This window comes from Notechis scutatus, chromosome 3 (genome assembly GCF_049901735.1).
Source record: "Notechis scutatus isolate UNSWTSFEM ecotype Mainland chromosome 3, rNotScu1.2, whole genome shotgun sequence".
NCBI classification, from domain to species: Eukaryota; Metazoa; Chordata; class Lepidosauria; order Squamata; family Elapidae; genus Notechis; species Notechis scutatus.
Window position 1 is genome coordinate 46,310,675 of NC_142011.1, and position 27,407 is coordinate 46,338,081.

The window sequence follows — 27,407 nt, forward strand, 5'->3', positions numbered from 1 at the left end:
GACTATTGGCTCAATTGGATAGGGTTTATCGGTATTGTAATTCAAAAAAATCCTGAAAACACCATGTTGTCTGTCTATGAACTAGAGTATAACTGTATTTTAAATAAGGGACCCATTCAAACAATTATTAGATATGTGTAATTATCAAAACATATTGATAAAATAGCATTTTAGGAATGCTTTATAAAAGCATTTATAAAAAGTGTAAGCTTGTTCTTAAGGAGAAACATAATTAGTAACTTTTCTAGATGGAAGTTCTGATAATAATTGCTATAAAATGATTTACCATTGAATTGGCTTAGTCTAATTATTACTAATTCTTGTTTTATACAGCAGTGATTCTTTTCCTGGTTGCAGCTCTTCAATTCAGTTATTTTGTACCTCTTTAACCTGCTAGAATGTAAGTGAAAAAGAAAAGCAATTATATCTGCAAACATATTGATTGCACTGTAAAGTATTTTCTGCAAATAATAGCCTTAATAGCCTTCTTCATGAGGCAACGGATATGTGATAGGAAGTTAAAATATTCATGAAGGGTATTAATTAATTGCAATGAACCACCTGCCTAGAGACCTATTTAGAGACCTAAAGACAGTGCGCTCTCTCTCTCCCTTTATAAATCTATTCAAAGCAAAGATGGTTGCCCAGTACTATACAGGCAAATTTAATCACTGGATTGCTTCTTGCTGCTTTGCTGTCTCTACACACTTAGACAATTTCAATCAAAACCTGTGAACCCTTTTGTCTCCCGAGTTATATGATACTGGCATAGCAAGTTGCTTCAACAGTAAGAATTGTGATTAGAATTGGGTAGTCAAATATTTATCCAGTATGCAGGTAGTCCTTGCTTACTGACCACTTGTTCAGCAATAATTTGAAGTTGGTGTGGTGCTGAATAATATATAATATGCACTTACAGTGGCCCTGTAATATGTATTTTTGTATGTATATACACACAAACTCCTAGCTGTACGAAAGCATGCAAATGTAAGTAGATAAATAGGTACCACTTTGGGTGGATGGTAACAACGTTCCATATGCCTCAGCATATAGTCATGCTTGCCATATGACCATGGAAATGTCCTCAGACAATGCTGGCTCCTTGTGCGAAAAAACAAAGATGAGCACCATCTCCTAGAGTCTTAGTATGACTGGACAGGGGAAACCTTTACTATGTCTGTCTGCCTGTCTAGCTATCTCTGGGGTCTTCAAACTTGACAGCTTTAAGACTTGTGGACTTCAACTCCCAGAATTCCTCCTCCAGTCATGTTAGCTCAGGAATTCTGGGAGTTGAAGTCCACAAGTCTTAAATTTGCCAAGTTTGAAGACCCTTTATCTATCTATCTAATCTCTCACCTTTATTTTACAAATAACTCCAGGTGGTGAACATATCCAACACACCTTCCTCTTCCTATTTTCCCTACAACAGCAACCCTGTGAGATGAATTGGGCTGAGAGAGAGTGACAGGCCCAAGTCACCAAACTGGCTTTCATGGCTAAGACAGGACTTGAACTCACAGTCTCTAGCTTATTAGCCTGGTGCCTTAACCATAGACAAAGCAGGCTCCTATGGTACTTACAGCTGGTCCTCGATGTTTTAGCTGTCACAGTGCCTCTGCACTCACATGATCATGATTAAGGTATTTGGTACTTATGGTTGTGGTGTCCTGCGGTTACATGACCACTATTTGTGGTCTTCCCTGCTGTAAAAAAAATACAAGGAAAACCAATGGGGAAGCGAGTAGGGAAGGTTGCAAGTCTCTCTGAGAGGTCAGTCCCCCTCCCGCATTCCTGAGCTCATGCCCCCACTGGGTCATCCTGCCTACAGCCATCTTGTGCTCATATCCTATGGTACCATCCTTGCCTTGCTTTTCTTGCAGTCACCCACGGCCTTCACTAGGCTTCCTAAACTTTCCCTCAGCCTCCCTCAACCACACAGCCTGCGCCAACCCCCTCCCCTAAGGTCTCCCCCAACTCTCCATGGTACACCCCCATGTTCTTTTCCTGAGACTCCCACCACGTCCTGCTTAAAGACTCACATATCTTGGAGTTACAAGGGTACTAGGACTGCTGGGATTATCACTTAGCAACAACAATTGCTGTCATAACTGAAGGACAACCTGTATTTGTATTAGGAAAGGAAAAGTCATGTTAATCTTAAAAATAATCTGATTACAATGGATTTTAATAAATAAAAGCAAATCATTGCATAGTTCTTTTTCAAAAACTTTTAGCATTATTTTTAAAAAAAATGACACGTGACTTGTAAAACAAAAAAACTATGTTTTTTGTTTAAAGGAACCTACTTATTTGACCTTCACTGATTAATTCACTTCCAATTGTATAATCATGATTTCCAAATTTCTTCTGGGCCTAGGGACAATAATACTTGGTATCATGTCCCACAATAGTTAAAAATAAGAAAATCTTTCTGCGGTTACATTTTTGGCTACAGAAAATATTTGAAATGCTACTTTATTACCAAAACAATAGAAGTTGGCAACACCTGGTCACTTGGCTCACAATCTTAAATTGGTGAAAAAAAATTAAGTCAACAAAGTGGTTTTAGAGATGAACTGCCTAGGGAAAAGAATACTCATAAACCTATTCAGCATACAGTGGGCTTAAAGTTACATTTCAACATGCCTTCCATCTTCAATTTGAATGTTGGTTTTCAGGTTTTGCAGACGAGCTTTCTCCTTTTAGTGTGGATGTTATAGCAGTCCCATTTTAATTTCAGCAGAACACTTTATGCTTTTATGTGCTTTCTATTGTATTAATCTGCGTACAAAATACTACTGCATTTTAGCATTTATATTTGATAAATAGAATAGAGTTCTGTTTTCTATAAAATTACATTTTTACATAACTGAAAGTACTATGCTTCAATGACAAATGTGAACATTAATGTGCTTATTTTTCTCATTGTTAGTGGAACTAAGCATTGGTCTAGTGTATAAATAATAAATTACTACTACAACTTTGAATAATACTTATTATTCATATGGCCTGTAAGAGTTTAGAGCAGGGGTGTCAAACTCGATTTCTTTGAGGGCCGCATCAAGGTTATGTTTGACCTTGTTGGGGGAGGGAGCTGGTCGTGGCCAGGGTGGTCATAGTTAGCTCGACGTCACTCATGTCAGAGGCACCTGTGGTGGCCTGAACACTCTGCCAGTGAAAACCGAGCTCTGTTTTCGCTGGCAGAGTGTTGCAGGAGGCCATCATTTTTGCTGGCAGTAGCACTGCAGGCCGGTGCTTCGCTTCCAGGGAGGACCCACAGGCCAGATCTAAGTGCTTCACGGGCCAGATCTGGCCCCTGGGCCTTGAGTTTGACACCCCTGGTTTAGAGCAACATTAAGACTGCAACCATGTACTATACGGATACATTGACTCCTATTGATTTATGTGCATCTTGCTTCAACCAAAGTTTCATACCAGTCCCACTACAATCAATGGGACAAATGTATAGCTTACATTTAATATATAGAATTGCACTTAATATTTCTGTGTTGAAGACATATGACAAACCTTTTAAGCTGAGTCTATTTTTGTCTAATGCTTTTAATGTTAAAGACTCTCTTCGCTTCAATTTGCTCCTGTTAACTACAGGGAGCTGTAATTCTTTTGGCAGCCATAAAGACGTAGTTTGCTATGGGCTTCCTCATGGATGTTTTTTCAGTTTCCCAGTCTAATCAGTAATCTTGGGATTTCCTAATTAATTCCTGTCCAACTGTTAAAAAGGTCTGCCGTTGCTTAGATTTGGGGGTTAAGGATAATTTTATTTGGGGAACTGGGAAATCTTATGAAGGAAGAAATAAGTTGCACAATTATGGTTTGAATATAGGAGTGTTCAAAGAGTGGGACCCCTCATTTAAAAGCTGACAATATGGTCAAGCAAAATAACTTGTTTTATCTTGTTTACATTTTATATCCTGTGTAAAATTATGTATCATGTACTTATGATTTATATTTCTGAATTTATTAGTAGCCTATGTATTATGATAATGTGGTAGAACATAAACATTTTTGGGGAAAGAAATTATTCAACACATAACTCCTTTTTCAGATTAACTGTCTTTAGATAGAATGGCTTGAAGGTTTATTGTTTTGCGAAGTCGTCTCAGGCTATAATTTAATAGGACATGGAGGCAGGCAGCCTGCGCACAGTGGAGTGGATGGACCAGCAACCTTGGAAATAACAACTTCTGGGAATAGAAGGGGAGTTGGGGGACAGTATCATTATGGATGGAGCCTTGCTGCTGCTGCCTCTCATCAACTGAAAATGTTAAGATAAATTCAAGTTTTAGTATAGTATTAAAACTTGAAGGGGCCTGTGGACAAGATGCTTATTCAATTAAAAGCACAAGATTCTGGATTGCTGCTTTTTATCCTCCTTACTGTCTAAAATGTGTACTTGCTGGCATTGGGAAGGAAGAACAGACTGGATATGTGGGAGCTCCTAAGCCATATCCAGTCCTCTTAGGGCTATAATACATTTGACAAAGTGGACAGTGATCCATGAATGCTTACACTGTAATCAAGAAAAAACTTTGAAATGTCATAAGAATGTCTTATTCTTACTTTAGAATTGATGTGCCCAGGATAGTTATGTGCATCAATATGGGCATCGTCCAGATGTATTGGGAATATAAGGTACAGGGACTGCGCTTGCTGGATAATACTGGGATTTGCAGTCTGAACACATATAGGAGGTGCTTGGATGGGAAGATTAATCTTGGAGAAATCTTTGCCAAGAACCTTGCAGGATAAAATTCCTAATAAAATGTATATGCTTTTTTTTTTTAGGACAGCTAAGTTCAATTGCTTTTCCCCGACATGAGGAAGAATACCTCCAGCTGACAGTAAGCTGTCACCCATGCTTATTAATCTTTGGTCAAAACTGTAATGCCAAATGCCAATTACTCAACATGCTTTTGGGAAAGAGACTGCTACCTACCACAAAAATTAGCGAGGAGCATTGTAAGAGGCGTCGAATTCGTTTTACACACGGAAGACAGACACGGATCAGTTTAGCTCTACCAGGACAGTATGAATTGGTTCATAATTTGGCAGCTCATCAAAGTAGTTGGGAAACAATACCTGAGGAGGACTTAGAAATCCATGATGATGATGAGGATCTGGCACATCAGATTGCAGAGTTGGAGGTTACACTGAATCATTCCTTATTACAGGTACTAATGAAAACAAATATCTTTGTACACACCATTTCATGTTTAAACAGGTTTATATAGGAAAGTAGTTTTGTCATGAAACTTTTAATTAATTTTACTTTTTATTTTGAACATGGTTAAGACATTCTACAGATAGAACAAATAACAACTTTAAAAATATAAGAGGTTGATCTCTATTGACTTAGTTCACCCCTAAGTTTAATTTCAACATGTGTCTCTGAATTTAATGCAAAGTATGGAGGATGCAGTTTGAAGTAAAGAATCTTTGATTGGAAAGGAAATGTTTAAATTTTCCCCTGATTGGCATACTTGGCCTACCCTTGGCTTATCCCCAATTAAGATTATGAATTTACATTTATAAAATTTAAATGTTGTTTTCCATGTCCTTTATTGTATTTAAATACTGTATCCCTTAATTGAATATTAGTGCATTATAGATAATATTAAGTAAAGTTTCTTCTGATTTGAGCTGCCTATCTTTTTCATGAGAATCATGTTGGATTGATTACAACTAGCTTTAGAAAGTTTGCCTGCAGGTTTATTTTTTTTTAGTATATCTTCATATTGGAATGTTGATAATATGGAATGAATTGGCATGTGAGGGCAAAGAATCCTTGCTTTTAATGTAGTTCAATATGTCGGTCTAGTTTTATTTATGTAACTTAATTTATGAAAGACAACTGTTCTGTAAACTTCTTGAATCAATGAAAAATGTACCTTAGTTAGATTCAGGGTGTATACTTAGGACAAATTCAGCATTTGTATCATTAGGAATAGTAAATTGAGAGGTTTTTTTTTTTTTAATTCAACCCCCTTCCCCCAAAGGACCATTGTTAGATTTCCCATTTATGGAATTTTAAATAAAAGAAATTAATTGAAATACCAATTAAAACAAGTAGGTGGAAATAGCTAGTGCCAAGTTTGTCATTTTTGTACAGAATGCTATCAGAAAAATGTTAAGCAACAGAAGATGTAGTATTGTAAAATATAGAGTTATTTAATCAGATTTTTAAATGTTTGGCTTGAATAAAATTGTTTGTTTTCAACTGCTAGAGATATTGTTAATAGAATTCAAAGAGTTGAAGACAGTTCTTACTTACTATGTGGTTTTTATGCCCTATGTATTTCTGACTAAATCATTACTTTTCATTCAAACATTTTGAAAAATATGTTGCTAACCTTTTCTTTTTTAAAAATAGATTCTTGTGATATTAGTTCTTTGTATGCAAATTGAGATTAGGTGCAAGAAAGTTCTGAATTACACTGTTCTTAACCTCTATTAAGAGTTGAACATTTATATAATCATATAGTGACATTTGACAGAGGTGGAGAAGTAGATTGGGACATTTGAGAGAGGTGGAGAAGATGTGGAGAAGTAGATTGGGACTGTTTAACTGAGTGATACAGTGTTCCAGACTTTTCTTCCATTAGACTTTAATTCTTACAAGCCTATAAATTCTGGAAGTTGTAATTCACATTTTTAGGGCAAAATGCCCTTAAAGTAGAAAAATTGAACAGTAGAAAAGATGTTTACTATGGTATAACTTGGGAAAAATGAGGTTGGAATTCAAATTGGATTTTACTTAATTAAATTCTTAATTAAATTTTGGTAAATTAAATACATAATACTACTTACATTATTCAACTCTTAAAAAATATTCTTCTATAATTAAGGAGCTTATCACAAAATTCATAATAAATTTCCAAGCAGTACTACTGAATATTTTAACTCATTTCATAGTGTCCCAGAATATAATTTGATCCTATATTACTTTCCAATAAAGTGTTCAAATTTATTGCAAATTTGTTTTTCTTTATCTGTGCCAAACGTTATTGTACATTATTTGTTATTAAAACTTTTCATTGTCTGTAGCCTGTGTTGCAATTTCTACTTTGTTGCTACTTTTATTCAAACTATTACTTAAAGTTTTGTTTGTTTTATATGGAAATCTTTCTCTGCAGCCAGGTGTGATATATTATTGTAGGTTTATAGGAAATACCATTTTGCAGTCCGGCTGTTTCTCTTTCTTCAAATTGTTTAATTAGCCAATGCTATAATATGTAGTTTTCTGATCTTCCTTCCTGATTGAAGATATACATTATGATTTTTGCAGCATGTTGTCTAAAGTTCTGTCTACATTTTGGGGAGAGTATGTCCTGGTGCAACAAGAATCCATGCTTTGAAGCAGTTTTCTATGTATGTGATCATCGGGGTGCAACAAAAATATTTTTTTACAGTTCTCAGTCCCAGTAATAGTACCTGAACTTACAAACTCGGACATGTTTATCATACTTTTTCAATCAAACTTCAATTCCATATTCACAACAGGTAGTTGCGTACAGGTAGTCCTTGACTTACAGCCATTTGTTTAGCGACCAAATGATTTATGACTGGATTTTATACCTATGATTTTTGTTGCACCCCGATGATCACGTGATCAAAATTCAGACACTTGGCAGCTGGCAGTATATTTATGGCAGTTGCATTGTCCTTGGATCATTTGATCACCTTTTGTAACCTTCCCAGCTGGCTTCCAACAAGCAAAGTCAATTGGGAAATCCAGATTCACTTAACGACTGCATGATTCACTTAACAACTGCAACAATTTGCTTAACAAGTGTGGCAAAAAAAGGTGTAAAATGGGGCAAAACTCACTCTGCCTTGCTTAACAACAGAAATGTTGGGCTTAGTTATGGTTGTAGATAGAGGACTATCTATATACTTACTTTCTTTTTCTTATCCTATATTTCTTAGTGACATGCTCACTTCTAGCTTACCCATGCCTTGCCTGTCATAATGCTGTATTGTCCTTCCCAGGTTTTTTTTTACAATCTTTTGTACTCTCTTTCTACAGCTACCTAACTATATTTATTCCTTTTAGAATAAATAATGATAGGGTTACTAACCATATGCAGAATTACTTAATAAAGTGAGAACAGTACTTGTCAGTTCTGGCACATTTTAAAAGAAAGGTGCAGTTGGGAGAACACCAGTAGGTTCTCTCAGGATGGAATGGATAAAATATAAGTTTATCTCTTCCTGTTAACTACAAATATTGCTGATTCTTATTTGTAGGTAATTGTATTCCGGTTGCTTTTTATCATATTATGGATATATTTTTTAAAAGACTGCATACCAAAAAGCAAAACTGGTTATTAGAAAAAGATGTGAGTAGGGTTTCAGCTAATGATTAAAATGTATTAATTGTGTTAACAATGTCCCCTCTTGTAAAAGAAAACTACTATTTTAAGGTGGTATTTGCTATTCAGTTCCTTTATTTATAGATCTAACATCTAGTTCATTTAATTAGGACAATTCTTTTCTACCAAATTATTTTATTCAGCTGCAGCAATGAGTGGATCTCCTGAAGTTGTTAACGCATCATTTACAAATTTTTTGCAAAGTTGATTTGGTTGAAAATGTTTTAAGCTCTGTAAGTTTAATTTCCAGGCATTAAATCCAGTTGCAGAAATAAGTTCCACTGTGGAATATTAGCCTTATGCTTAGCAGTTCTGTTATCCTGTATGAGAAGAGGCAAACGCTAAAAGAAAACCATTGCTAAGAGCTTGCAAGAATATTCACTTTAGCTTCTGTTCATCAAATAAGATTAGTTGTCATATTGAGATGTCTAACTCTTTCCACTTCATTGACTTTGTTTATTGTGATCAATGTGAGTCATCTCTATCGCAGTGTTGATTTGCACATGCATCTTTATCTTAACTTTCACTTTTGCCTAGCAACATCAGTTTTTTTATTCTATGCTCTGAAGTCCCATGACAGTCAGGCAAACGGCAATTAACAGTTTATTTTGAGGGTTGCAGGAAAAGAATTTTGGAAAACCTTAGTGATGTATTGAAGTGGCTAAAATTTGCTACATTTAATTGTTTAGTAATAGCTTTATAGGTTTATCATTTCTGTTATGCTCAACTTTGGTTTGTTCAGGGTGGGGACAGTTGAAATGTTTGAAAAAATGTGCGTCTCAGACAGCATGTGAATATTTGTTGATGTTTGTTCAAAGACAAGCACCTTTCTTAAATTCACTTTGATCTTTTTCATATTACCAGTTCTAAGCTTATATAATGTTTTAAGAGTAATATGAATCTGAATTAACGAATACTATTGATACTATTGAGTCCTGAAATTCTCTTAAACCTGGCTCTTTATTTCATTTTTCATAACACATTTGCATTGGGGGAGGGTGGAATTACATTTAATGTAATATAATATTTGGCATGGTTCTGATTGCTGAAAATGTGATTAAAATGTATAATAAATTGTTTCTGTGAAAAGCAAGCAAATTATATCAGTTCAGGGAGTGTTTGCCAGAATTATTACAATTCTGCTATTCATATTTGTAAACTTAAAATATATCAAAGCAACATCGAGCAATGTGCTGAATTAAGCACGCATATCAGAATAGATTTCAAAACATGCAGTGGCCATAAATATATAGAGATATAGTGTTTCTGAAATTTTACATGAATACTGTATAAATTTTTAAAAACAAAAGTTCTTACAGCCAATATAATTTAGCACACACATATAAAGTTATTACAAGCCAACCTAAGTCAGTTCAGTAGCTGTAGTGCAATTACTTGGCATGCAGCAATTATAAGGCTTTATGAAGAGCATGGATAATCTGTCACAAAGACAAGGCAATTTATCTCAAACACCTACAAAATAATTATAGCCTTAATTATTCTGTTGTGAAAAACATAGGAGTAATGTACCATCATGTTTTATAAAGTATACTATATATTTAAGCTAGCCACTTCACTGAAAGCTAAATAAATTTATCTGCTTTGCACTGAAGAGTTGCACTGGATTATCTATAATTTTTGGAAGCCATCTCTTCTGTCATACTGTTAGAACATGTTCTGTATCTAAATGAGGAAGGATTAGTGTCATTAATATGAGTTTTTTTTAATATTCGGGAGAGTTAAAGGAAAAATTGAGTGACTGTCTTTATTTACACAAAATTAGGATTTCATTGCACTTAAAGATTGTTATTATGTTTAACTTTCTCAGATTCCCCTTGAAAGCAGGAGAGATACATTTCTTGCTGTGGATGTGGAAGGGAGGGAGTGCTGGATGCAAAGCTCAAATCAAACCTTAATGTTAAATTTTTAATGCTTTGCTATCTTCAGGAAATGGATATTGTGATAGCTCCATGTCGGGGATTCCAGTCAGCTGAAGACACTTTGGGAGAATACATCAACAGCGTTCTTCCAGTCATCACTTTTGCCATCAGTGAGGCTGAACTTTCAACCCTGGACATGAACGAGTTGCAAGAGATTAAAGAGAAGTTCGCTTTACCCATCTTCTTTTTCAAAGTATTAAATTTAGGATCTGAACTAATATCTCCTCAGAATGCGGAAACTGAAAAGTCATCCCTTTTTCGGCAACTGCTAGATTTAGATTATCTTAGTAGCAGCCATTGCAGTTGTGGAGCTCCTAGCACTGATGCCAAAGCCCAAAGCATGCTGGTAGAACAGTCTGATAAGATTCGTCTGCTTAGCACTTTCTCCAAACAAGTGCTACAACAGCGCTTGGTAGACGCTGCCACCATTTTGAACATTGTACACTACCGTTGCTTAGACATTTTTATCAACCAAGCCTTTGACATGCAACGAGACCTGCAAATCACTCCAAAGCGTTTAGAGTATACGCGGAAGAAAGAGAATGAGCTGTATGAATCTCTGATGAATATAGCCAACCGCAAACAAGAAGAAATGAAAGATATGATAATTGAAACTCTCAATAACATGAAAGAAGAGCTGCTGGAAGATGCTGCTAATATGGAATTCAAAGGTAAAGCAATTCATACCATAAGTATGGTAATGACCTGCAAAGAAAATTCTATTTTGTATTTTATACTGCTTCTGAAAAGCCTCCTACTTACAGATTCCCATGTTGGTCCATGTAAAAATGTTCATATGTTTTGCTTTTAAATGCTTACAAGTCACGTGAATATGCCATCAGGATTGAAACACAATTGGTGGAAATTTCATATACATTGGATCACTATGAGTAATTTATTTAGTTTTCTGCAGCTGGATACTCTCTAGGTAGTATAGATATTTCTGGGATCTGAAACCTATATGCCTGAAGTGTGCTTACATTGGGGAATGACTAATGTGATGGCTGTCTGACTGAAAGAGATACAGCTTTCTAACTAAGTTTTCTGTAAAAGTATTTTATGAAATTTTGTACATTTCACTACTGAGCGTTATACAGACTTCATAAGGGTCCTTCTTTCATGTACGTGCGCGCGCGCAAGTAATTACCCTCCTAGAACAATGAATTAAATTAAAACATAATTAGGACCACTCTTGACTTATATAAATCTCATAAACTTTGGCTCTCTCCAAGAGAGTAGAGGCAAGTTATACCCTTTTCAGAATATATTTCCTGAAACCATTATAAAAAAAGGAATTGATGTGCCTCAACCAAGAAACTGATTTTGAAATTTTTCCAAAGCCTTGAGGCTTTCTACTGATCCATAATCAGAGTAACAGTCATGAAATGGAAAAGATTTGTGGTAATATTGAACGGTTGTTCCAGTGAAATCATTTCAAGCTACAAGTCTCAAGGAATCTCAGAACAGCTTTCTGGGATCTATAGGCTTTAGACATGGCAAAAATCATAATTCTTTCATCAGAAAATATAGGGTAAAAGTTTGGATTCAGGGGAAAACAGCATAATAGTAGCCATTAAGAAGAACATCAATAGTTATCTCAAGTTTGCCTAAAAGTGTCTAGATGACACAGCAGACTCTTTTAGAGTGGGCAGCAGAAGGAATGCCCTCAGGATTTGATGACATTCCATCTTTGAAGGTTGAATGAATTCTGCTTTGTTTCAGAATTAAACCAGAGAATATCAGGCCAGCTGTCTCTCAGCTGAAGTTGTGAGTTATGTAACAAAAACAGTAATAAACATACAAGCAGGTTTATGAGATAATGGATGAACAATAAATCTAGTTTTGACATGGCCAAATCAAAGTTTAGTCTAAACCCCAAGGAAATGTGGTAGGACCTGAAATGATCAGTTTATTTAATATTTACTTATCTGATAAATTTATACAGCTGTTCGTCTCACATAAAATCAAAAATACAAAAATGATACTACAACATAACCCAAACCATAACAAATGTAATCAAAAACCAGTAAAGACTATTAAAAACAGAATCTGCAAGGGAATCCACTTAGTTTGCACTTTGCAGGTTCCATACCGACATTACAGGATGCCCAGGCCAGATGGCAAAGCTACGTTTTTAGGCCATTCTGGAAGGCCAGCAAGGTCAGGACCAATCTGTTCTTGGGAAAATGGTCCAGAGACTCTCTTCTTTGGCCCGTTACATGAAATTCCTTTGCGGATGAGACCTGTAATATTCAGGGGTGGGTTTCCACTGGTTCTGTCCACCTCTGTAGAACCGGTAGCTCTGAAGAGCAGCAGACATAGAACTGGTTCTATGTCTGCTGATGTTTTTGCCCACCCACCCACCAGGCCTCTTACCTGACCTTTATTTCCTGCTTTTTCAACTTCAGCTGCCGTGCGAGGCACAGCTGCACTTAAAAAAGCTGGCAAAAAGTGCTTTTTCAAAGGCTGCTTTTCTGCTGGCAGCATGCTGGTGATGATTTACAGGTGCATGCAAGTGCAGGGAAGCACATCATAAATCACCGAACCTCATAAATCACCGAACCGATAGTTAACCCTGTCAGATCCCACCCCTGGTAATATTTCTTTCTTTACCAAAACTGATGGGATGAGTAGATATGATTCAGGAGACACGATCCCTCAAATATCCCAGCCCCATGATAAGTTTTCTAGTTCATACTAGAAAAGCCTCAATTGTTTACTAAGCTGAAGCAGTTTACAAAGGAGGAGTGGGTCAATTCCTATACCAATATATGAGAGATTGTTTTCACTTCTAGAAAACATTTAGTTGAAGTTATTGCAATAAAAGATCAATTTAATTGGGCATTATCTAAGGGCACAGCACATGTTTGATGATATTATGAAATAATGACAATAATTCAGTGTGGTCAGACTCCTTTTCTATATTGGTAAGATCGATAGGAAGTTTTAATAACATTGAGTAGCAAAATACGCAAGAATTTAGAAGATCCAAAAGATGGTGGACATTTTTTCCTAATATTTCTGTTATTTAAACTGTGGGAAGGGACAGTCTAAGGGCCAGATAAGATGTTTTCTGTGCTTCTTAAACCTTCAAGGTTCTTTTAGATAATTTTTAACAATAAAATCACCTTTTGATGGTAGATCTCATGTCTGAAAGTGATTTATCACTTGAAGGGGCTCTGCAATGATTACATATTTTTTATTTATTGAAAAAGCAAATTTAATGGATAAAAATGGAATGTATAAGTATAGTCTGATTTACATGTTAACTTTTGCAAACTTAATTACAAAAGTTAACTTGTAAAAACAATTTGCAGAATGATTCTAATATTTAATGCTTAATTCAGAACAAAGCACTTTTTGATGGGATTCAACTATGAATTTATCACTTGAAGGGGCTCTGCAATGATTACATATTTTTATTTATTGAAAAAGCAAAATTCATGGATAAAAATGGAATCAATAATAGTTGATCTTAAAATTCATTAACTGCAACTAACAACTAAATATTTTAATTCATTAGCATATTGTAAAATTTTAATTCTTTATCATATTGTAAAAAAAGTAAATATGTTTAGATGTGGTAAACCTCACTGAATAATACATTAGTTTTATAAGTAACAAACAACTTTTAAAGCCTAATATTATGAACCATTTGAGGGAAGGGGTGTTCATTTTTCCTGAATGCGTGTTAAATCATAAGGTATATCATTGCAATGCTATACTGGATAACATTATCATACAAATGATGAATACCACCACAAATAAGTGTGTGCATGTATGTTTTAAATTTATCACATTAATTTTGAATATAATGAACATAGTTTTTGAGAGATATCTTGATGGAAATCTTGTTTCTTGTTTGTTGCATTCAAAGTTCATGAAGTCAGGGTTGCTAAATTGAAGTTTCACTATGTAGCATTGGAATAATCTAGTGAAACTATCCAATTAATCTGAACAGTTTAGCAGTGCATTTTTTGGATGTAACTAATTTTTATGTATTTTATGTATTCACCATCAATCACATTAAATGTTATGTAAATGTTGCATAACAACAGAGTAGAGAACAATATCACATTATTTATTAGTTACACTTTTATATCTGTCTAAAATCTACCTGGTTAGGTGGATATTAAGATGTTTTAAAAACAGCTGCAGTTGAGGGAAATGTATAAATCTTATGATTAAATTCATAGGCATTATGAAATTATGTGTGGCTATAGAAACAAACAAAAAGTTACAAACAACTGAAAAAGGAGCTTGTCTTTAGTGCAGATTTGAAAATTTCTACTCCATAAGAAAGCTTAAGATAGTGCTTATTTTTAGGCGAGTTTGATTTTACAGTATCTAAACTAGTCCTACCTTCATTAAGAGAGTTAAATAAATGCTTAACTCTCCTACTAACTTCAAGAGACAAAATGCTTAATTTGTGGGATTGTTTGGGGTTAGATAGAAGAATAGGTTACTAAAATCCAATTTAGCTAGCATTTATAGTTAATAGTACTAAAGCACAAAATGAGGGACGTGGTGGCTCAGTGGCTGAGATGCTGAGCTTGTCGATCAGAAAGTTCTGCAGTTCGAATCCCTAGCGCTGAGTAACATAGTGAGCTCCTGTTATTTGTCCCAGCTTCTGCCAACCTAGCAGTTTGAAAGCATGTAAAAATGCAAGTAGAAAAATAGGGACCACTTTGGTGGGAAGGTAACAGCGTTCCGTGCACCTTCAACATTTAGTCATGCCAGCCACATGACCTCGGAGACATCTTCGGACAGCGCTGGCTCTTCAGCTTTGTAACAAAGATGAGCACCACCCCCTAGAGTCAGAAACGACTAGCATATATGTGCGAGGGGAACCTTTACCTTTAAGCACAAAATGTAACTTTATATTTGTTTTGAGTAGCTGCTTATACTTCTTTTAATATTGATTTTTCCCCCTCTATTTCTCTTCTAGATATAATTATTCCTGAGAATGGGGAGCCTATAAGTTCTAAAGACATTAAGTGCTGTATGAAGCAAATCCAGGAATTGATAATCTCAAGGTTAAACCAAGCAGTAGCTAATAAACTCATAAGTTCTGTGGACTATTTGCGAGAGAGCTTTGTAGGCACTCTGGAAAGATGTCTGAAGAGTCTGGAAAAATCTCAGCAGGATATTTCAGTACATATTACAAGCAATTATTTAAAACAGGTAATGTTTAAAACAAAGTAATGAGATCATTTTACAGAACTGTTCTAGGATATTAGCTGATCGAGAGGCAGTGTGATGCAAAAACAATTTGATTCGGATTAGGGAAACTTGGGTTGAACCACAACCCTTTGGGTATGACTGTGGGTCAACCACTATCCCAATATTTGCCTCACAAGTTTGTTGAGAGAGTAAAAGTACATCTGTCGAAATGGAACATAAGTTTAGTAAACAAAGAAAGTGCACACACAAAGAAAATTAGAGTTTTTCTCATAATAACCACCTATTAATTGGGAGACGTCACCCTGTGTTTGCTGAGAAAATGCTATTAGAGCATTAAGCTGTTGAAAATGAGTAAATGGCAGAAGGATGATAAGGGGATGAGTTGTCCCTTCAAGGGAAAAAGAGGCTACCTTGGAACTGCCTTGATTGTTTTTCATGTGAGGCACCTGTTTGCCATAGAAAGTCTCCTGTTTGTGAAAAAATAAGGACTCTTGATAATAGGATCCTCACTCTGCAGATAACCTCCATAGATAAAAGAGATTTCCCAGTATAGATACTTGGCCTCAGCATCTGGAATGGAGTGACAGTGATTGAGCAGGAATAAAGCCCAACATGTATTTACTTAGGAGTAGCAACCATTAAAATAAACAAAACTTAATATACATTAAATATGCACAGGTTTCCTTGTGCTTGAAGTCCAGCGCAAATGCCTGTATCGATTTATTATCTCTTAGTAAAAAAAGAAGGGGAGGGGACGTCCATATTGTAAGTAGTTTTCCTTAATTTTCACCCCATTATATGTGAAATAAGCTTAGTGATGCAAATCATTCTATTAGCATAACAGCAGTCTATGCATACTTACCTGGGGATATGAGCCACTAGACTTAATGGAATCTAACCCAGAGTACATATGTATAGATGATCAAAGAGCATTTGTGTATGAGATAATTATGTATGCGTGTGGGGGTTATAACCAATTAATTTTACATACGGGATGTCATATTTTATGAGCAATTAGTTAATATTGATTAAAATCAGTCTTATTGATTTTTTAAAGTGTGGCCTCTTGCCATCGTATTTGTATGCGTGCTATGTTTGCAGCAGAGTATGGTTGGGTGAGCAGTTCATCTGCAGAATTGATTTCAATTGGAGTTGGCAATTCTAATTGATGTATTGAGGAAGTTGGGCAATGCACAAGATTGTGTATGTATATTGTTTTGATCTGTATGTCCTCTGGGAAAAGGGGTTGCCTTAAATTCAGGCTCTTCTTCCTCTTGGGTAAATTGGGAATGGACTGAATTCATACACAGACCAAAGCAGTTTGCTTTTTGGCACAAAGAGTCCATTTATTTATGAAGCTCTTTCCAAGGTACTCAGTTCTTTAAATATAGTGGACAGTTATTTCAATTTGCAGGTATATAATCAATCTGTTTTCTGTTTGCAGATATTGAATGCAGCCTACCACGTAGAAGTTACTTTTCACTCTGGTTCAACAGTATCACGGATGCTGTGGGAACAGATCAAGCAGGTATTAAATATTTTAACAGCACTGATTCATTCTAATGAAATTTATTGCAAGTACATTATCTTCTATTAATTCATATCACCATCTGCACAATGTACTTCTATTATGCATTAAGATTCAGGGGCATCTTATGTTGGAATAAAAGACAACTGATTTTAAAAATGAAGAGATAAAATATGGCAAAATATGTGTTGAATATAACAACATATAACAACAACAACAGCATTTATTTAGTCTCGTCCATTATCCTAATTTATTTGTGCTTGCCAGATCCAAAGTTAATGTTGGCTAAGATGAAAGCAGCACTTTAATACTTGAGTTCCAACTGTTAGGAATAACATAGGTTACCTAACGTAGTTTGGGTAAAATAATATATATAGACTATGATAGTGAATTTAAGTGTGTGCCACTTTAACTGCAAAGTGTGTAATTTTGGGTGCGGCTGTAAATCGCCATAAGAGGGAGCAAGAGAACTTGATTGATTGCTGGCTTACTGGATTGCTTGCTAACGATGATGGATTGATGGTTTGATAACTGCGTGTTCCTTGCTGTTGCTAAAGGAAGAAAGGAGGTTTGGCTTCTTCATATCTCTACTGCGAAGAGATATATTACTGGACTGATATTTGTAAGTTTAATGACCTCTTTTTCGACACTGGACTTTGCAACTGAATAATCCCCGGACGGACTGAACTAGTGTATGATATATGGACTGTTTGACTATGCTATAAATCTTACTGGAATAAACTATTTAACTAGCACAGTGTATCTGTTTTACTGAGTGTAAGCTACAAAAACGTTTGTCTCACATATTTGCCTGCCTGCCTGACTGCCGTGCAGGTTCTGCTAGGGTGTATATCCCTAACACCAACAATAAGATACATGTATTTTTTCTTCTTTAGATAATACAACGGATCTCTTGGGTGAGCCCACCCGCTATCACCAGGGAGTGGAAAAGGAAGATTGCTCAGGATGCCATTGAGAGTCTTAGCGCATCCAGATTGGCAAAGAGCATCTGCAGCCAGTTCCGAACAAGGCTAAATAGCTCTCATGAAGCTTTTGCTGCTTCTTTGCGACAGGTCAGTTTGATGTAAAAGGAACTGCAAAGAACATAAATTAGCAAATTTAATCTCAAATTTTCAAATAATATGAAGGATATCTACTGCTCATCTCTCTATTCTTTGGCAACATAAAGAACATTTGAATACCATTTTATCTCCTATGATCCTTTTAACAATTGGAGATAGCTGGAAATTCCATTTAATTCCATTTAATTCCATTTAAATGTAGGACTGCATTGTTACACTGTTACAGCTATTCTAGCCATTAAAACAGAAGTGGAAGTAATGATACCGTAGTGATCATTTGCCAACTCTTAAAAATTACTAGGGAATAAACATTTGGTGCGTTTGATATTATGGATTGAGGGTCATCAGGGTGGGCGTGGTCAGCATGACATCACTTGTTTCAGGGGGTACCTGTGGTGACCTGAGCGCTCTGAGAGCAAAAACAGTCTCCCGAGCTCCATTTTCCATTGTGATGGCCTCCTGTAACCATCTGCCAGTGAAAACGGAGCTTGGGGGCGCGCATGACCCTTGCAAGCTCTGTTTTTGACTGGAATGGCCTCCTGCAATCCTCTGCCAGTGAAATGGAGCTCGGGTGGGCCATGCCTTGCGGGCCATGCCTTGCGAGCTCCATTTTCACTGGCAGAGGAACCACAGGTCAGTCCTTTGTTGTTTCCAGGGTGGCCTCGTGGGCCAGATCTAAGCAACCCGTGGGCTGGATCTGGCCCACCGGCCCCTGATCTAGAGCTACATTAAAGGAGTAGATGAACTAGCTACCACTGTTAGACATGGGCAGAAGCTAGAAATCAAACTGAAAACAGCAGAAGATGCTCAAGGGATAATTAAAGATAGTCCCTGAGTTACAAACATTCTTTCAATGACTGAAGTTCCAATGGCATTGAATGAAAGGATTAATGACTGATCCTATTTAATTTTTTTTAATACGGAAGGAAGTAGAATATTGTGTGAGTATCTAGATATTATCCAAAAAATGGCACAGATGTACTTATATTTGATTAACTTTGTATTAGCTAGAGGCTGGCCATTCGGGTAGGCTTGAAAAAACAGAGGATCTTTGGTTGAAGGTGCGGAAAGACCATGCCCCTCGCCTTGCCCGTCTGTCACTGGAAAGCAGGTCCTTGCAAGATGTTTTGTTATATGGTGAGCATTGCCATGTCTCTTTTCTTATTTATTAATGACTCGGCTTCATTTTTTTCTGCAATTTTCAATTTTACAAGTCGATGGTGCTTTATTTCTATTATGTACACATAGTGACTGGACTGATTGGAAAAGTTAGAGGTCATCATAATTTAGAAGGCTTATGTTTTAATTCTAACTCTAGACAATAACAGCAATAGCACTTAGACTGATATACCGCTTTTCTAAGCAGTTTACAGAGTCAGCATATTGCCCCCACCAGTCTGGGTCCTCATTTTACCAACCTCAGAGGGATGGAAGGCTGAGTCAACTTTGTGCCAGTGAGAATCGAACTGCCGAACTGTTGGCAGCCGGCAGTTAGCAGAAGTAATCTTCATGAATGCTATTATCATGAGCCACAGTGGTGCAGTGCATTCTAACCACTGCACCACCACTGTTCATGATAATAGCATTCATGCAATTAGTAATCATATATTTTAAATAAACCACATCCCAAATTGTGATCTAAGTTGAGCCCATGGCTTGCATAGTTGCAAGAGTACTGGGAGAAATCAGAATTCCCTCTTCTTTAGTAGGCTGCATTGTGCAACCAAAAGATCACTTTAGTTTGTAAAAGGATAACTCTAGACTTAATACTAATGCTTTACTGTCCTAAGACCTGAAAATAATAGTGAAAGCAAAGTAGAAAAAGAGCTGAAATATTGTACATATAGCTTGATATAGTTTTATTAAGTTTCAGAGCAGTTACTGAAAATGTAATAAATCTAAAAATACAGCATTACCTGATAAAACATGAGATAACAGAATACATTTAAAATCCAAACCAAACCAAACCAGATAATAACGCAGGTGCCAGGAAGCAGATATCTTTACATTATATCAATATAATATTTGACTAAATCTGATTCAGTATAGTATTATAAATTGTATACATTATACAACGTTCATTGTATTATTGAACTTACACAGTTAATTAATAGCATAGTCATAACATTAAAATTAATAGAGTTAATACATTTTGAAAAATACACCAGAAAGGACCATAGAAAATACTTTACTCTGATAAAGTTGTTATTTGTTTCAGGCAAACCAAAACTAGGCCGTGAATTGGGCCGAGGGCAATATGGAGTGGTGTACCTATGTAATGCCTGGGGGGGACACTTCCCATGTGCACTCAAATCTGTCGTTCCACCAGATGAAAAGCATTGGAATGATCTTGCACTAGAATTTCACTATATGAGGTGAGTACAATTACATTTTGTTGTTAATGAACAGTAAATAGCAAGAGAAGCCTGCCAAACTACAGGTAGTCCTCCAGATACAAAAGGTGACTTAATGGCTATTTGAAGTTATGACAGACCCCCTACATACAACCTAGTTTTGAAGTTATGGCCACTGCAGTGTCCTGGGCTAATTCGCCCTTACAATTGATTGCAGGTATGCTGCAGTAACCCCCTTCCTCTCTCCTCCTCATCCCAACTGTACAGATTGTGTGTGTTAAGGCAGCAAAATAGAGCAGTTTATCCATTGGCCACATAGTGTGATTTTTTTTTTTGTTATTTGATTTGTCAATTGCTTACAAGATAATAGGTATAAGTATAAACATAGTTATGAATACATGGATACATTTAAGAGAAATAAAAGAAACAATAGGACAGGGACGGTAGGCACATTGGTGCGCTAATGCATGCCCCCTACAGACCTCTTAGGAAAGGGGTGAGGTCAATAGTAGACAGTCTAAGGTTAAAGTTTTTGGGGTTTGGGGAAGAAACCACAGAGTCAGGTAGAGTATTCCAGACATTGACCACTCTGTTGCTGAAGTCGTATTTCCTGAAATCAAGTTTGGTGCAGTAAACCATGAGTTTGTATCTATTGTGTGCTCTTGTATTGTTATGGTTGAAGCTGAAGTATTCATTGACAGGTAGGGCATTGCAATGTATGATTTTATATACTACACTTAGATCGGACTGAAGGCAGCGTAGTTCTACGTTTTCTAGGTCTACAATTTCACGTCTGGTGGCATGAGGTGTTCTGCAATGAGTAGAGGAGTGGAGAACTCTTCTTGTGAAATATTTCTGGACTTTCTCAACTGTGTTAATATCAGATACGTAATGTGGGTTCCAGACTCTGATGATCTGTATTCAAGCATTGGTCCAGCAAATGTTTTGTATGCTCTAGTTAGTAGTGTGATATTATCAGAGAAAAAGCTACGTAGGATTAGGTTAACAACTCTTAAAGCCTTTTTGGCTATGTAGTTGCAGTGGGCTCCAGCACTTAGATCATTTGTGATGTGTACTCCAAGGTCCTTGACAGAGTTTGGATCATCAACAAGGTCTTGACTATTCAGCTTGTATTTTATTTTCTGATTTTTTTTGCCAATATGTAAGACAGAGCATTTATTTGTTGAGATTTGAAGTTGCCATTTGTTTGACCATTCTGATACATAGTCGAGGTCTTTTTGAAGGGTAGCAGAATTATCTGTGGTGTTGAATAGTTTTACATCATCAGCGAAGAGAATGCAGTTGCTCTTAATATGATCACAGAGGTCATTTATGTAGAGTATGAAGAGAGCTGGTCCTAGAACACTGCCTTGGGGGACACCACTGTTGACAGGTACAGAATTTGATAGGATGTTTCCAATTTTGACTATTTGTTGTCTGTTTGACAGGAATGCTTCTATCCAGTTATGCAGGTGTCCAGAGATACCATAAGATTTTAGTTTTAATAGTAGTTTGTAGTGTACCACTAAATCAAAGGCTAGCTTTTAGAAGTCTATGTAGATTGCATTTATTGTTTTGCCCTGATTGAGTTGTGTAGTCCATGTGTTTTTGCAGTGTAAGAGTTGCAGATTACAGGATAGTTTTTTTCTGAAACCAAATTGTTTATTAGAGAGTAGGTTGTTTGTTTCTAAGTGGAGGATAATGGATTGGTTAATAATTGATTCCATGACTTTACAGGTGACGCAGCATAAGGAGATTGGCCTGTAATTTTCAACTAGGCTGGGGTCTTCCTTTTTGAAAATGGGGATGACCGTGGCTTGTGACCATAGGTTTGGCAAGGAGCTGGTCCTGAAAGATTTTTCAAAGATTATGCTTAGAGGTTCAGCTATGGCAGTGGATAGCTTTTTTAAGAAGTAGGCACATATTCTGTCTGGTCCAATAGATAGAGATGGTTTTAGATTGTGTAGTGCTTTTTCAACATTGTCTTCTGTAAAATCGATATTTATTGTAGTTGTCTGTGGTTTGACTAGGAAATACTGGGCATGATCCATTGCTGTTTACAAATACTGAGCCAAAGAATGTGTTAAAGAAGTTGGCTTTAAATGGTGTCATTGTTGCAGTCTTTACCATTAGGTCCTTTCAGGGGTGGGATGGACCTTGAGTCTTTTAATTTGTTATTTACAAAATTGTAGAAAGCGCGGGTGGAATTGGTGCATAGAAGGTTTTCCTCTTGTTTAATGTGATAATTGGTGCATTCAGGCTTTATCTGGTGGCATAAATTTTTGTATCGGCTTTTGAAGTTGGCAACATCACCAGATTTGTTTTTCCGCCAAAGTGATTTCTTTTTGGATTGAAGCTTCCTTATTGTTATGGGTAATCTGTTTTTTCTGGTTTGGGGAGTTGTTATTGGTACATATATTTTGATGACTCTTTTGACTTCAAGTAAAAATACGCTGTAATGGTCTTCAACAGTATTGCATCCAGTGAATAGAAATTGCCAATTAAGGGATGAGAGATCGTTGTCTATAAGATCGTAGTTGCCTTTTTTGAAGTTATAATTGGGGATTAATTACGTTGTTGTGGTGATTTTTGTGTGGACGTATGTTGAGACAAAAGTCAATCATGTTTTGGTCACTGTTGGAAAAGGGTTCTATAATTTGTATTCTGTAAATTGAATTCAAACTATTGCAGAAGATGAGATTTAGGCAGTTGTTAAGTCTAGTATTGTTGGTCACTAGTTGTTCCAGTCCCAGATTTTGGAAGTGACAGTGATATCAGAATGCCCCAGAGGTTTCCAAAAAGCAGAACACATTAGCGAAGTTCATTTTGTTCCTCCGCTGCATGATTCAGGAGGTGGCCACCATATTTCCAGTAGCCGAATTACATTTTGGTAGCTGTAAATGTCGCTGCTTCTAGAATCATGCCACATGGCTGCACAATAAGGAATCCATTCCAGTCTCTGAAAGGCCTCAGAGGTCTTCTAAAGGTAAGTGATGAGGAGAGTGTTTATCCTTGAAGGGTAGGAAGTAGGCTTAAGGCCTATGGGGTCCCAGGGGGAGTGAGAAAAGGCCTGTGGGGACACAATATCTGGGAAGGGGAGTACAAGGTGTCTCAGGAGGATGGGGAAGACTTTGGGAGGCCTGGGATAGGTGGATTGGGGCCTGCAGTAGGCCTACAAAAACCTCCCTAACCCACCCTATGCTCCATTTAATGACCCAATTCATTTAATGGCCACATCAAGAAGAGCAGGGAGTGAGGGTCATTAAGCAAGCTCATTTCATTTGACGTCTGTTGTGACATGTGACTGTAATGGACAAGCCCCATTATGGTCGCATCTCGAGGATTATTTATATGAAATCAATAGAATTTAGCAAAAAGAGGCATCACATCTTTTAGCAGATTTGTTGTAGTTTGCATGTTTTCATAGTTAGAATATTTATCATCTTAACACTAATTAAAAACAATATTTTAAACCAAGTGCATATTTCTGGAAGTATAGGTTAAAGAAAAATCTTGAAATGTTCTAGGTTAGAAAACTGCTTTGCTTCTTTTGATAGTAATTGTCTTTTCCTAAGAAATCGAATAGGCAGAATGACACTTGGGTCTTACTTTTGACACACCATCTAGGTCACTGCCAAAGCATGAGCGGTTGGTAGACCTTCATGGATCAGTGATAGATTACAGTTATGGAGGAGGTTCCAGCATTGCTGTTTTACTGATAATGGAACAGTTACACAGAGACCTCTATACTGGATTAAAGGTAAGGAGAAACTGTTTTAAAACAGGAAAAATGTTTTAAAGAAAATGAAAAGCCTATATGACTAGTGGACCTGTGTGGTAGCTCTTCATAACCCTTTCCACTTTCCATTCAAGTGTGAATTTGATGGTATGATTTGGTTTAATTTAGATTAGATTAAATCACATTAGATTAGTATCTCCATGTTTCCTGCTTATGTCCCAGCCAACAAGGAGACGGCCATTTAATAAGGCTATTTCAGTCTCATGTGAGGAGTAAAAAGCAGCATTTTTATTTGCTAGTTCCTGTATTTCCCCATCCCATTTTGCTAAATAAATAGATATTATTATTATATTGGGAAATGGTACAGAGAAAAAAAATGCCATTCTTTCTTATCTCTGGAATCTTCTACTAAGTGCAAGGAGGAGACCACAATTTTTCCCACACTGTTGCTTCAGGGATTCCCCCAAAAAAAAACCCAATTAACTAACTTATTCAGTTGCCACACCCAATATTCAGTTGCTTCAGATGGTGTTGAGAATGCTGAGTTCTCATTGGGCTGCCTTTGAAATCTTTTCCTTCCTCCTTTTATTGCAAATATAGGCTTCCCTGTATGTGTTTATGTGTGTGTGTGTATATTCCAGTTAGCATTCTCATATTCAGCCTAGCAGAATGAAATAGAATTGAACAAGCAGAACTATGCCATGACCTTTTCAAATAATCTTCTGAGAGGAACCATTTCTTCTAAGGTAACCTCTCGACATATACAAGAATCACTTCTTAATAGTTGGAACTACTAATCCCATTAAAAGATTGATAAAAGAGAGTTTTCTTTTCATTTAGGCTGGTTTGACACTGGAGACAAGATTACAGATTGCACTGGATGTAGTTGAAGGGATTCGTTTTCTTCATAGCCAGGGGCTCGTTCATAGAGATATCAAACTTAAAAATGTACTGGTAAGGGATAACTTTGTGGCTGTAATTTTATATTCTTTGCTCAAGTGAAATTAAACATAAGGGTTTTTTTAAAGTCATTATCTAAAAAGGTACCTCTGCTTTTACAAACACACAAATAGAAATGATTGTGACTGTAAAATGGAGGAAAGTCATCTTGTTCTGCTGAAGCAAAAAACATAAGTTTTCTATATATAGAAAATTAAATGAGACATAATTTCCTAACACTGTTGACCCACATACTAAACAGAAAACCTCTAGTTTTCAAGTGATTAAAACCATACAATATTTATTAATTGAATGTGATATGAAAATGATTAACTGTTAAAATCTGGTGGAAGAGATGAGCTTTTACAGATTTTGTAAAAGCTGAGAGACTGAGAGCTAAATATAGTTTCTAAGGAAATGCATTCCATAACAGAAATGCCCTCTACTCTTTCCAGATAAGAGAACTTCCTGAGAATGATGGTGGACTTTTCCTACAGATCTTAATTCCTAGACAAGGTCATAACTGGAGATACAAGATTTTTAGATAGATAGATAGATAGATAGATAGATAGATAGATAGATAGATAGATAGATAGATTCATTCTGTAGAGAGACCCTACTTTTTTTTAAAGGTTAATACATTTTGTGACCAATAAGCAACTGGTAACTTTTTCAGATTTGTGATAATCTGTATTTTGCAGTGGCTAGCTGCAATTATAATTTGTAATATAATCATTAAGAGTAAACTATGTACAGCATGTTGCAATAACCAATATGTGATATAATTAAGTAATGAATAAACTATCATTATATCCAGTTTCCTCAGGAAGAGTAACAGCCCATAATCCCTTTCATGCAAAATAAAAACAATTATATCAAATTTACCTGCTGCTTTTATTTATTACTTTGTTATTTATATTCTCCCTTTTGTCCCATGGAAGATCCCCAGGGCTCCTTCCTTCATTTTTTCCCCCAACAGTAGCACTCTGGTAGATTGAGTATACAATGACTAGGCTAATGTCACTGAATAAATTTCCATGGCCGAGTGTAGATTTAAATGGTATTCATGGATCTCCAAAAGCACTTTATCTAAAGCACTTTATCTTTTTGGTTGTACTAGTAGTAAAATTGAATGGATTTGAAATAATATTTGTTTCATAAGAAAATTCTGTCTAGTCAATGGTTAAGATTACAACTGTACTATCACCTTGTGTTGACATTTTTTTTGAAGAACTTAATGAAATATAAGAATCTATGTAATTAATAAAAGCAGAAGCTCCAGTATCCGATCTGATCCGATCTAGAGTTATAATAGGAACAACAATTATGGCTACTTTTTAAAAATATCCTAGCTAATTATATCTTAGCTAATTATTTCTAGGACCATGTATGTGATGCCACTGGACAAAGTATGAAACTTCATTAACTGTTCAGCAAAGACACTTTTGAAAACTTTTGATTGTTTGCAGAAGGTACTGCTTACTAAAGAGATTTGATAGCAGGATGTTTTTGATAATCATTGTATTGTATGTTGTACAATCATTGTATATTACATTTTATATTCTTATAGCTTGATAAAAACAACAGAGCTAAAATCACTGACCTGGGATTTTGTAAACCTGAAGCAATGATGTCTGGAAGTATTGTTGGGACACCTATACATATGGCTCCTGAACTCTTCACAGGTGAACTTACCTTGAAAATCTTACTGATTGTTAGTGATGAAGAATTCTGAAGTAAAATCTCAGTAAAATAGTCTGTGTTCCAAGAAAACTGAAAGCGTACTGATTATTTTGGGAAATTTCATGTGTCTATGATAAGGAGTTAGTAAAACATGTTGAACTCTGTGTTACATTGATCTCAGTCTTGCGAAATTTTAAAAAAAAATTAATTTCAAGAAATTTTCATAATTTGGGGCCACTAGAGAGATTCTCCTTTGTTCTCTAAAACTACCAAGCAAATGAAATAATTGAAAGAACTTGGGGTAATCCTTGGTACAAATATGAAACAATTTAGTTTAATGTTAGCAGTGTATCAGAATATGAAAATATAATCCCCGAATAGTATTGTTGATCTAATTTTCATCATTATATTCTGAGTAGCTGCTTGTAAATACTCTGGATATAAGGAGATGGGGGGGGGCTCTTAACCCAAATGCAGTTCTCCCAGGGAAAACACTCAGTTAACCGGCATCAAATTAGGCAACTATCTCATTATAAAAACACCTTCTTAGGAAAACTACACTGCT

At 36.0% G+C, this 27,407-nt stretch overlaps 1 protein-coding gene across 2 annotated transcripts in view; it reads left to right on the plus strand.

Annotated features, from left to right (window-relative positions):
- Positions 1 to 27,407, plus strand: part of DSTYK (dual serine/threonine and tyrosine protein kinase) — a 41,002-nt gene that overhangs the window by 8,196 nt on the left and 5,399 nt on the right. For both annotated transcript variants that reach the window (XM_026676808.2, XM_087959678.1), the window contains 10 exons: positions 4,807 to 5,192; positions 10,341 to 11,004; positions 15,282 to 15,517; positions 16,962 to 17,045; positions 17,942 to 18,118; positions 19,135 to 19,264; positions 20,346 to 20,502; positions 24,109 to 24,241; positions 25,061 to 25,174; positions 26,730 to 26,844. In XM_026676808.2, coding sequence (XP_026532593.1) covers positions 4,807 to 5,192; positions 10,341 to 11,004; positions 15,282 to 15,517; positions 16,962 to 17,045; positions 17,942 to 18,118; positions 19,135 to 19,264; positions 20,346 to 20,502; positions 24,109 to 24,241; positions 25,061 to 25,174; positions 26,730 to 26,844 — 2,196 coding nt within the window. The remainder of the gene's footprint in view (positions 1 to 4,806; positions 5,193 to 10,340; positions 11,005 to 15,281; positions 15,518 to 16,961; positions 17,046 to 17,941; positions 18,119 to 19,134; positions 19,265 to 20,345; positions 20,503 to 24,108; positions 24,242 to 25,060; positions 25,175 to 26,729; positions 26,845 to 27,407) is intronic.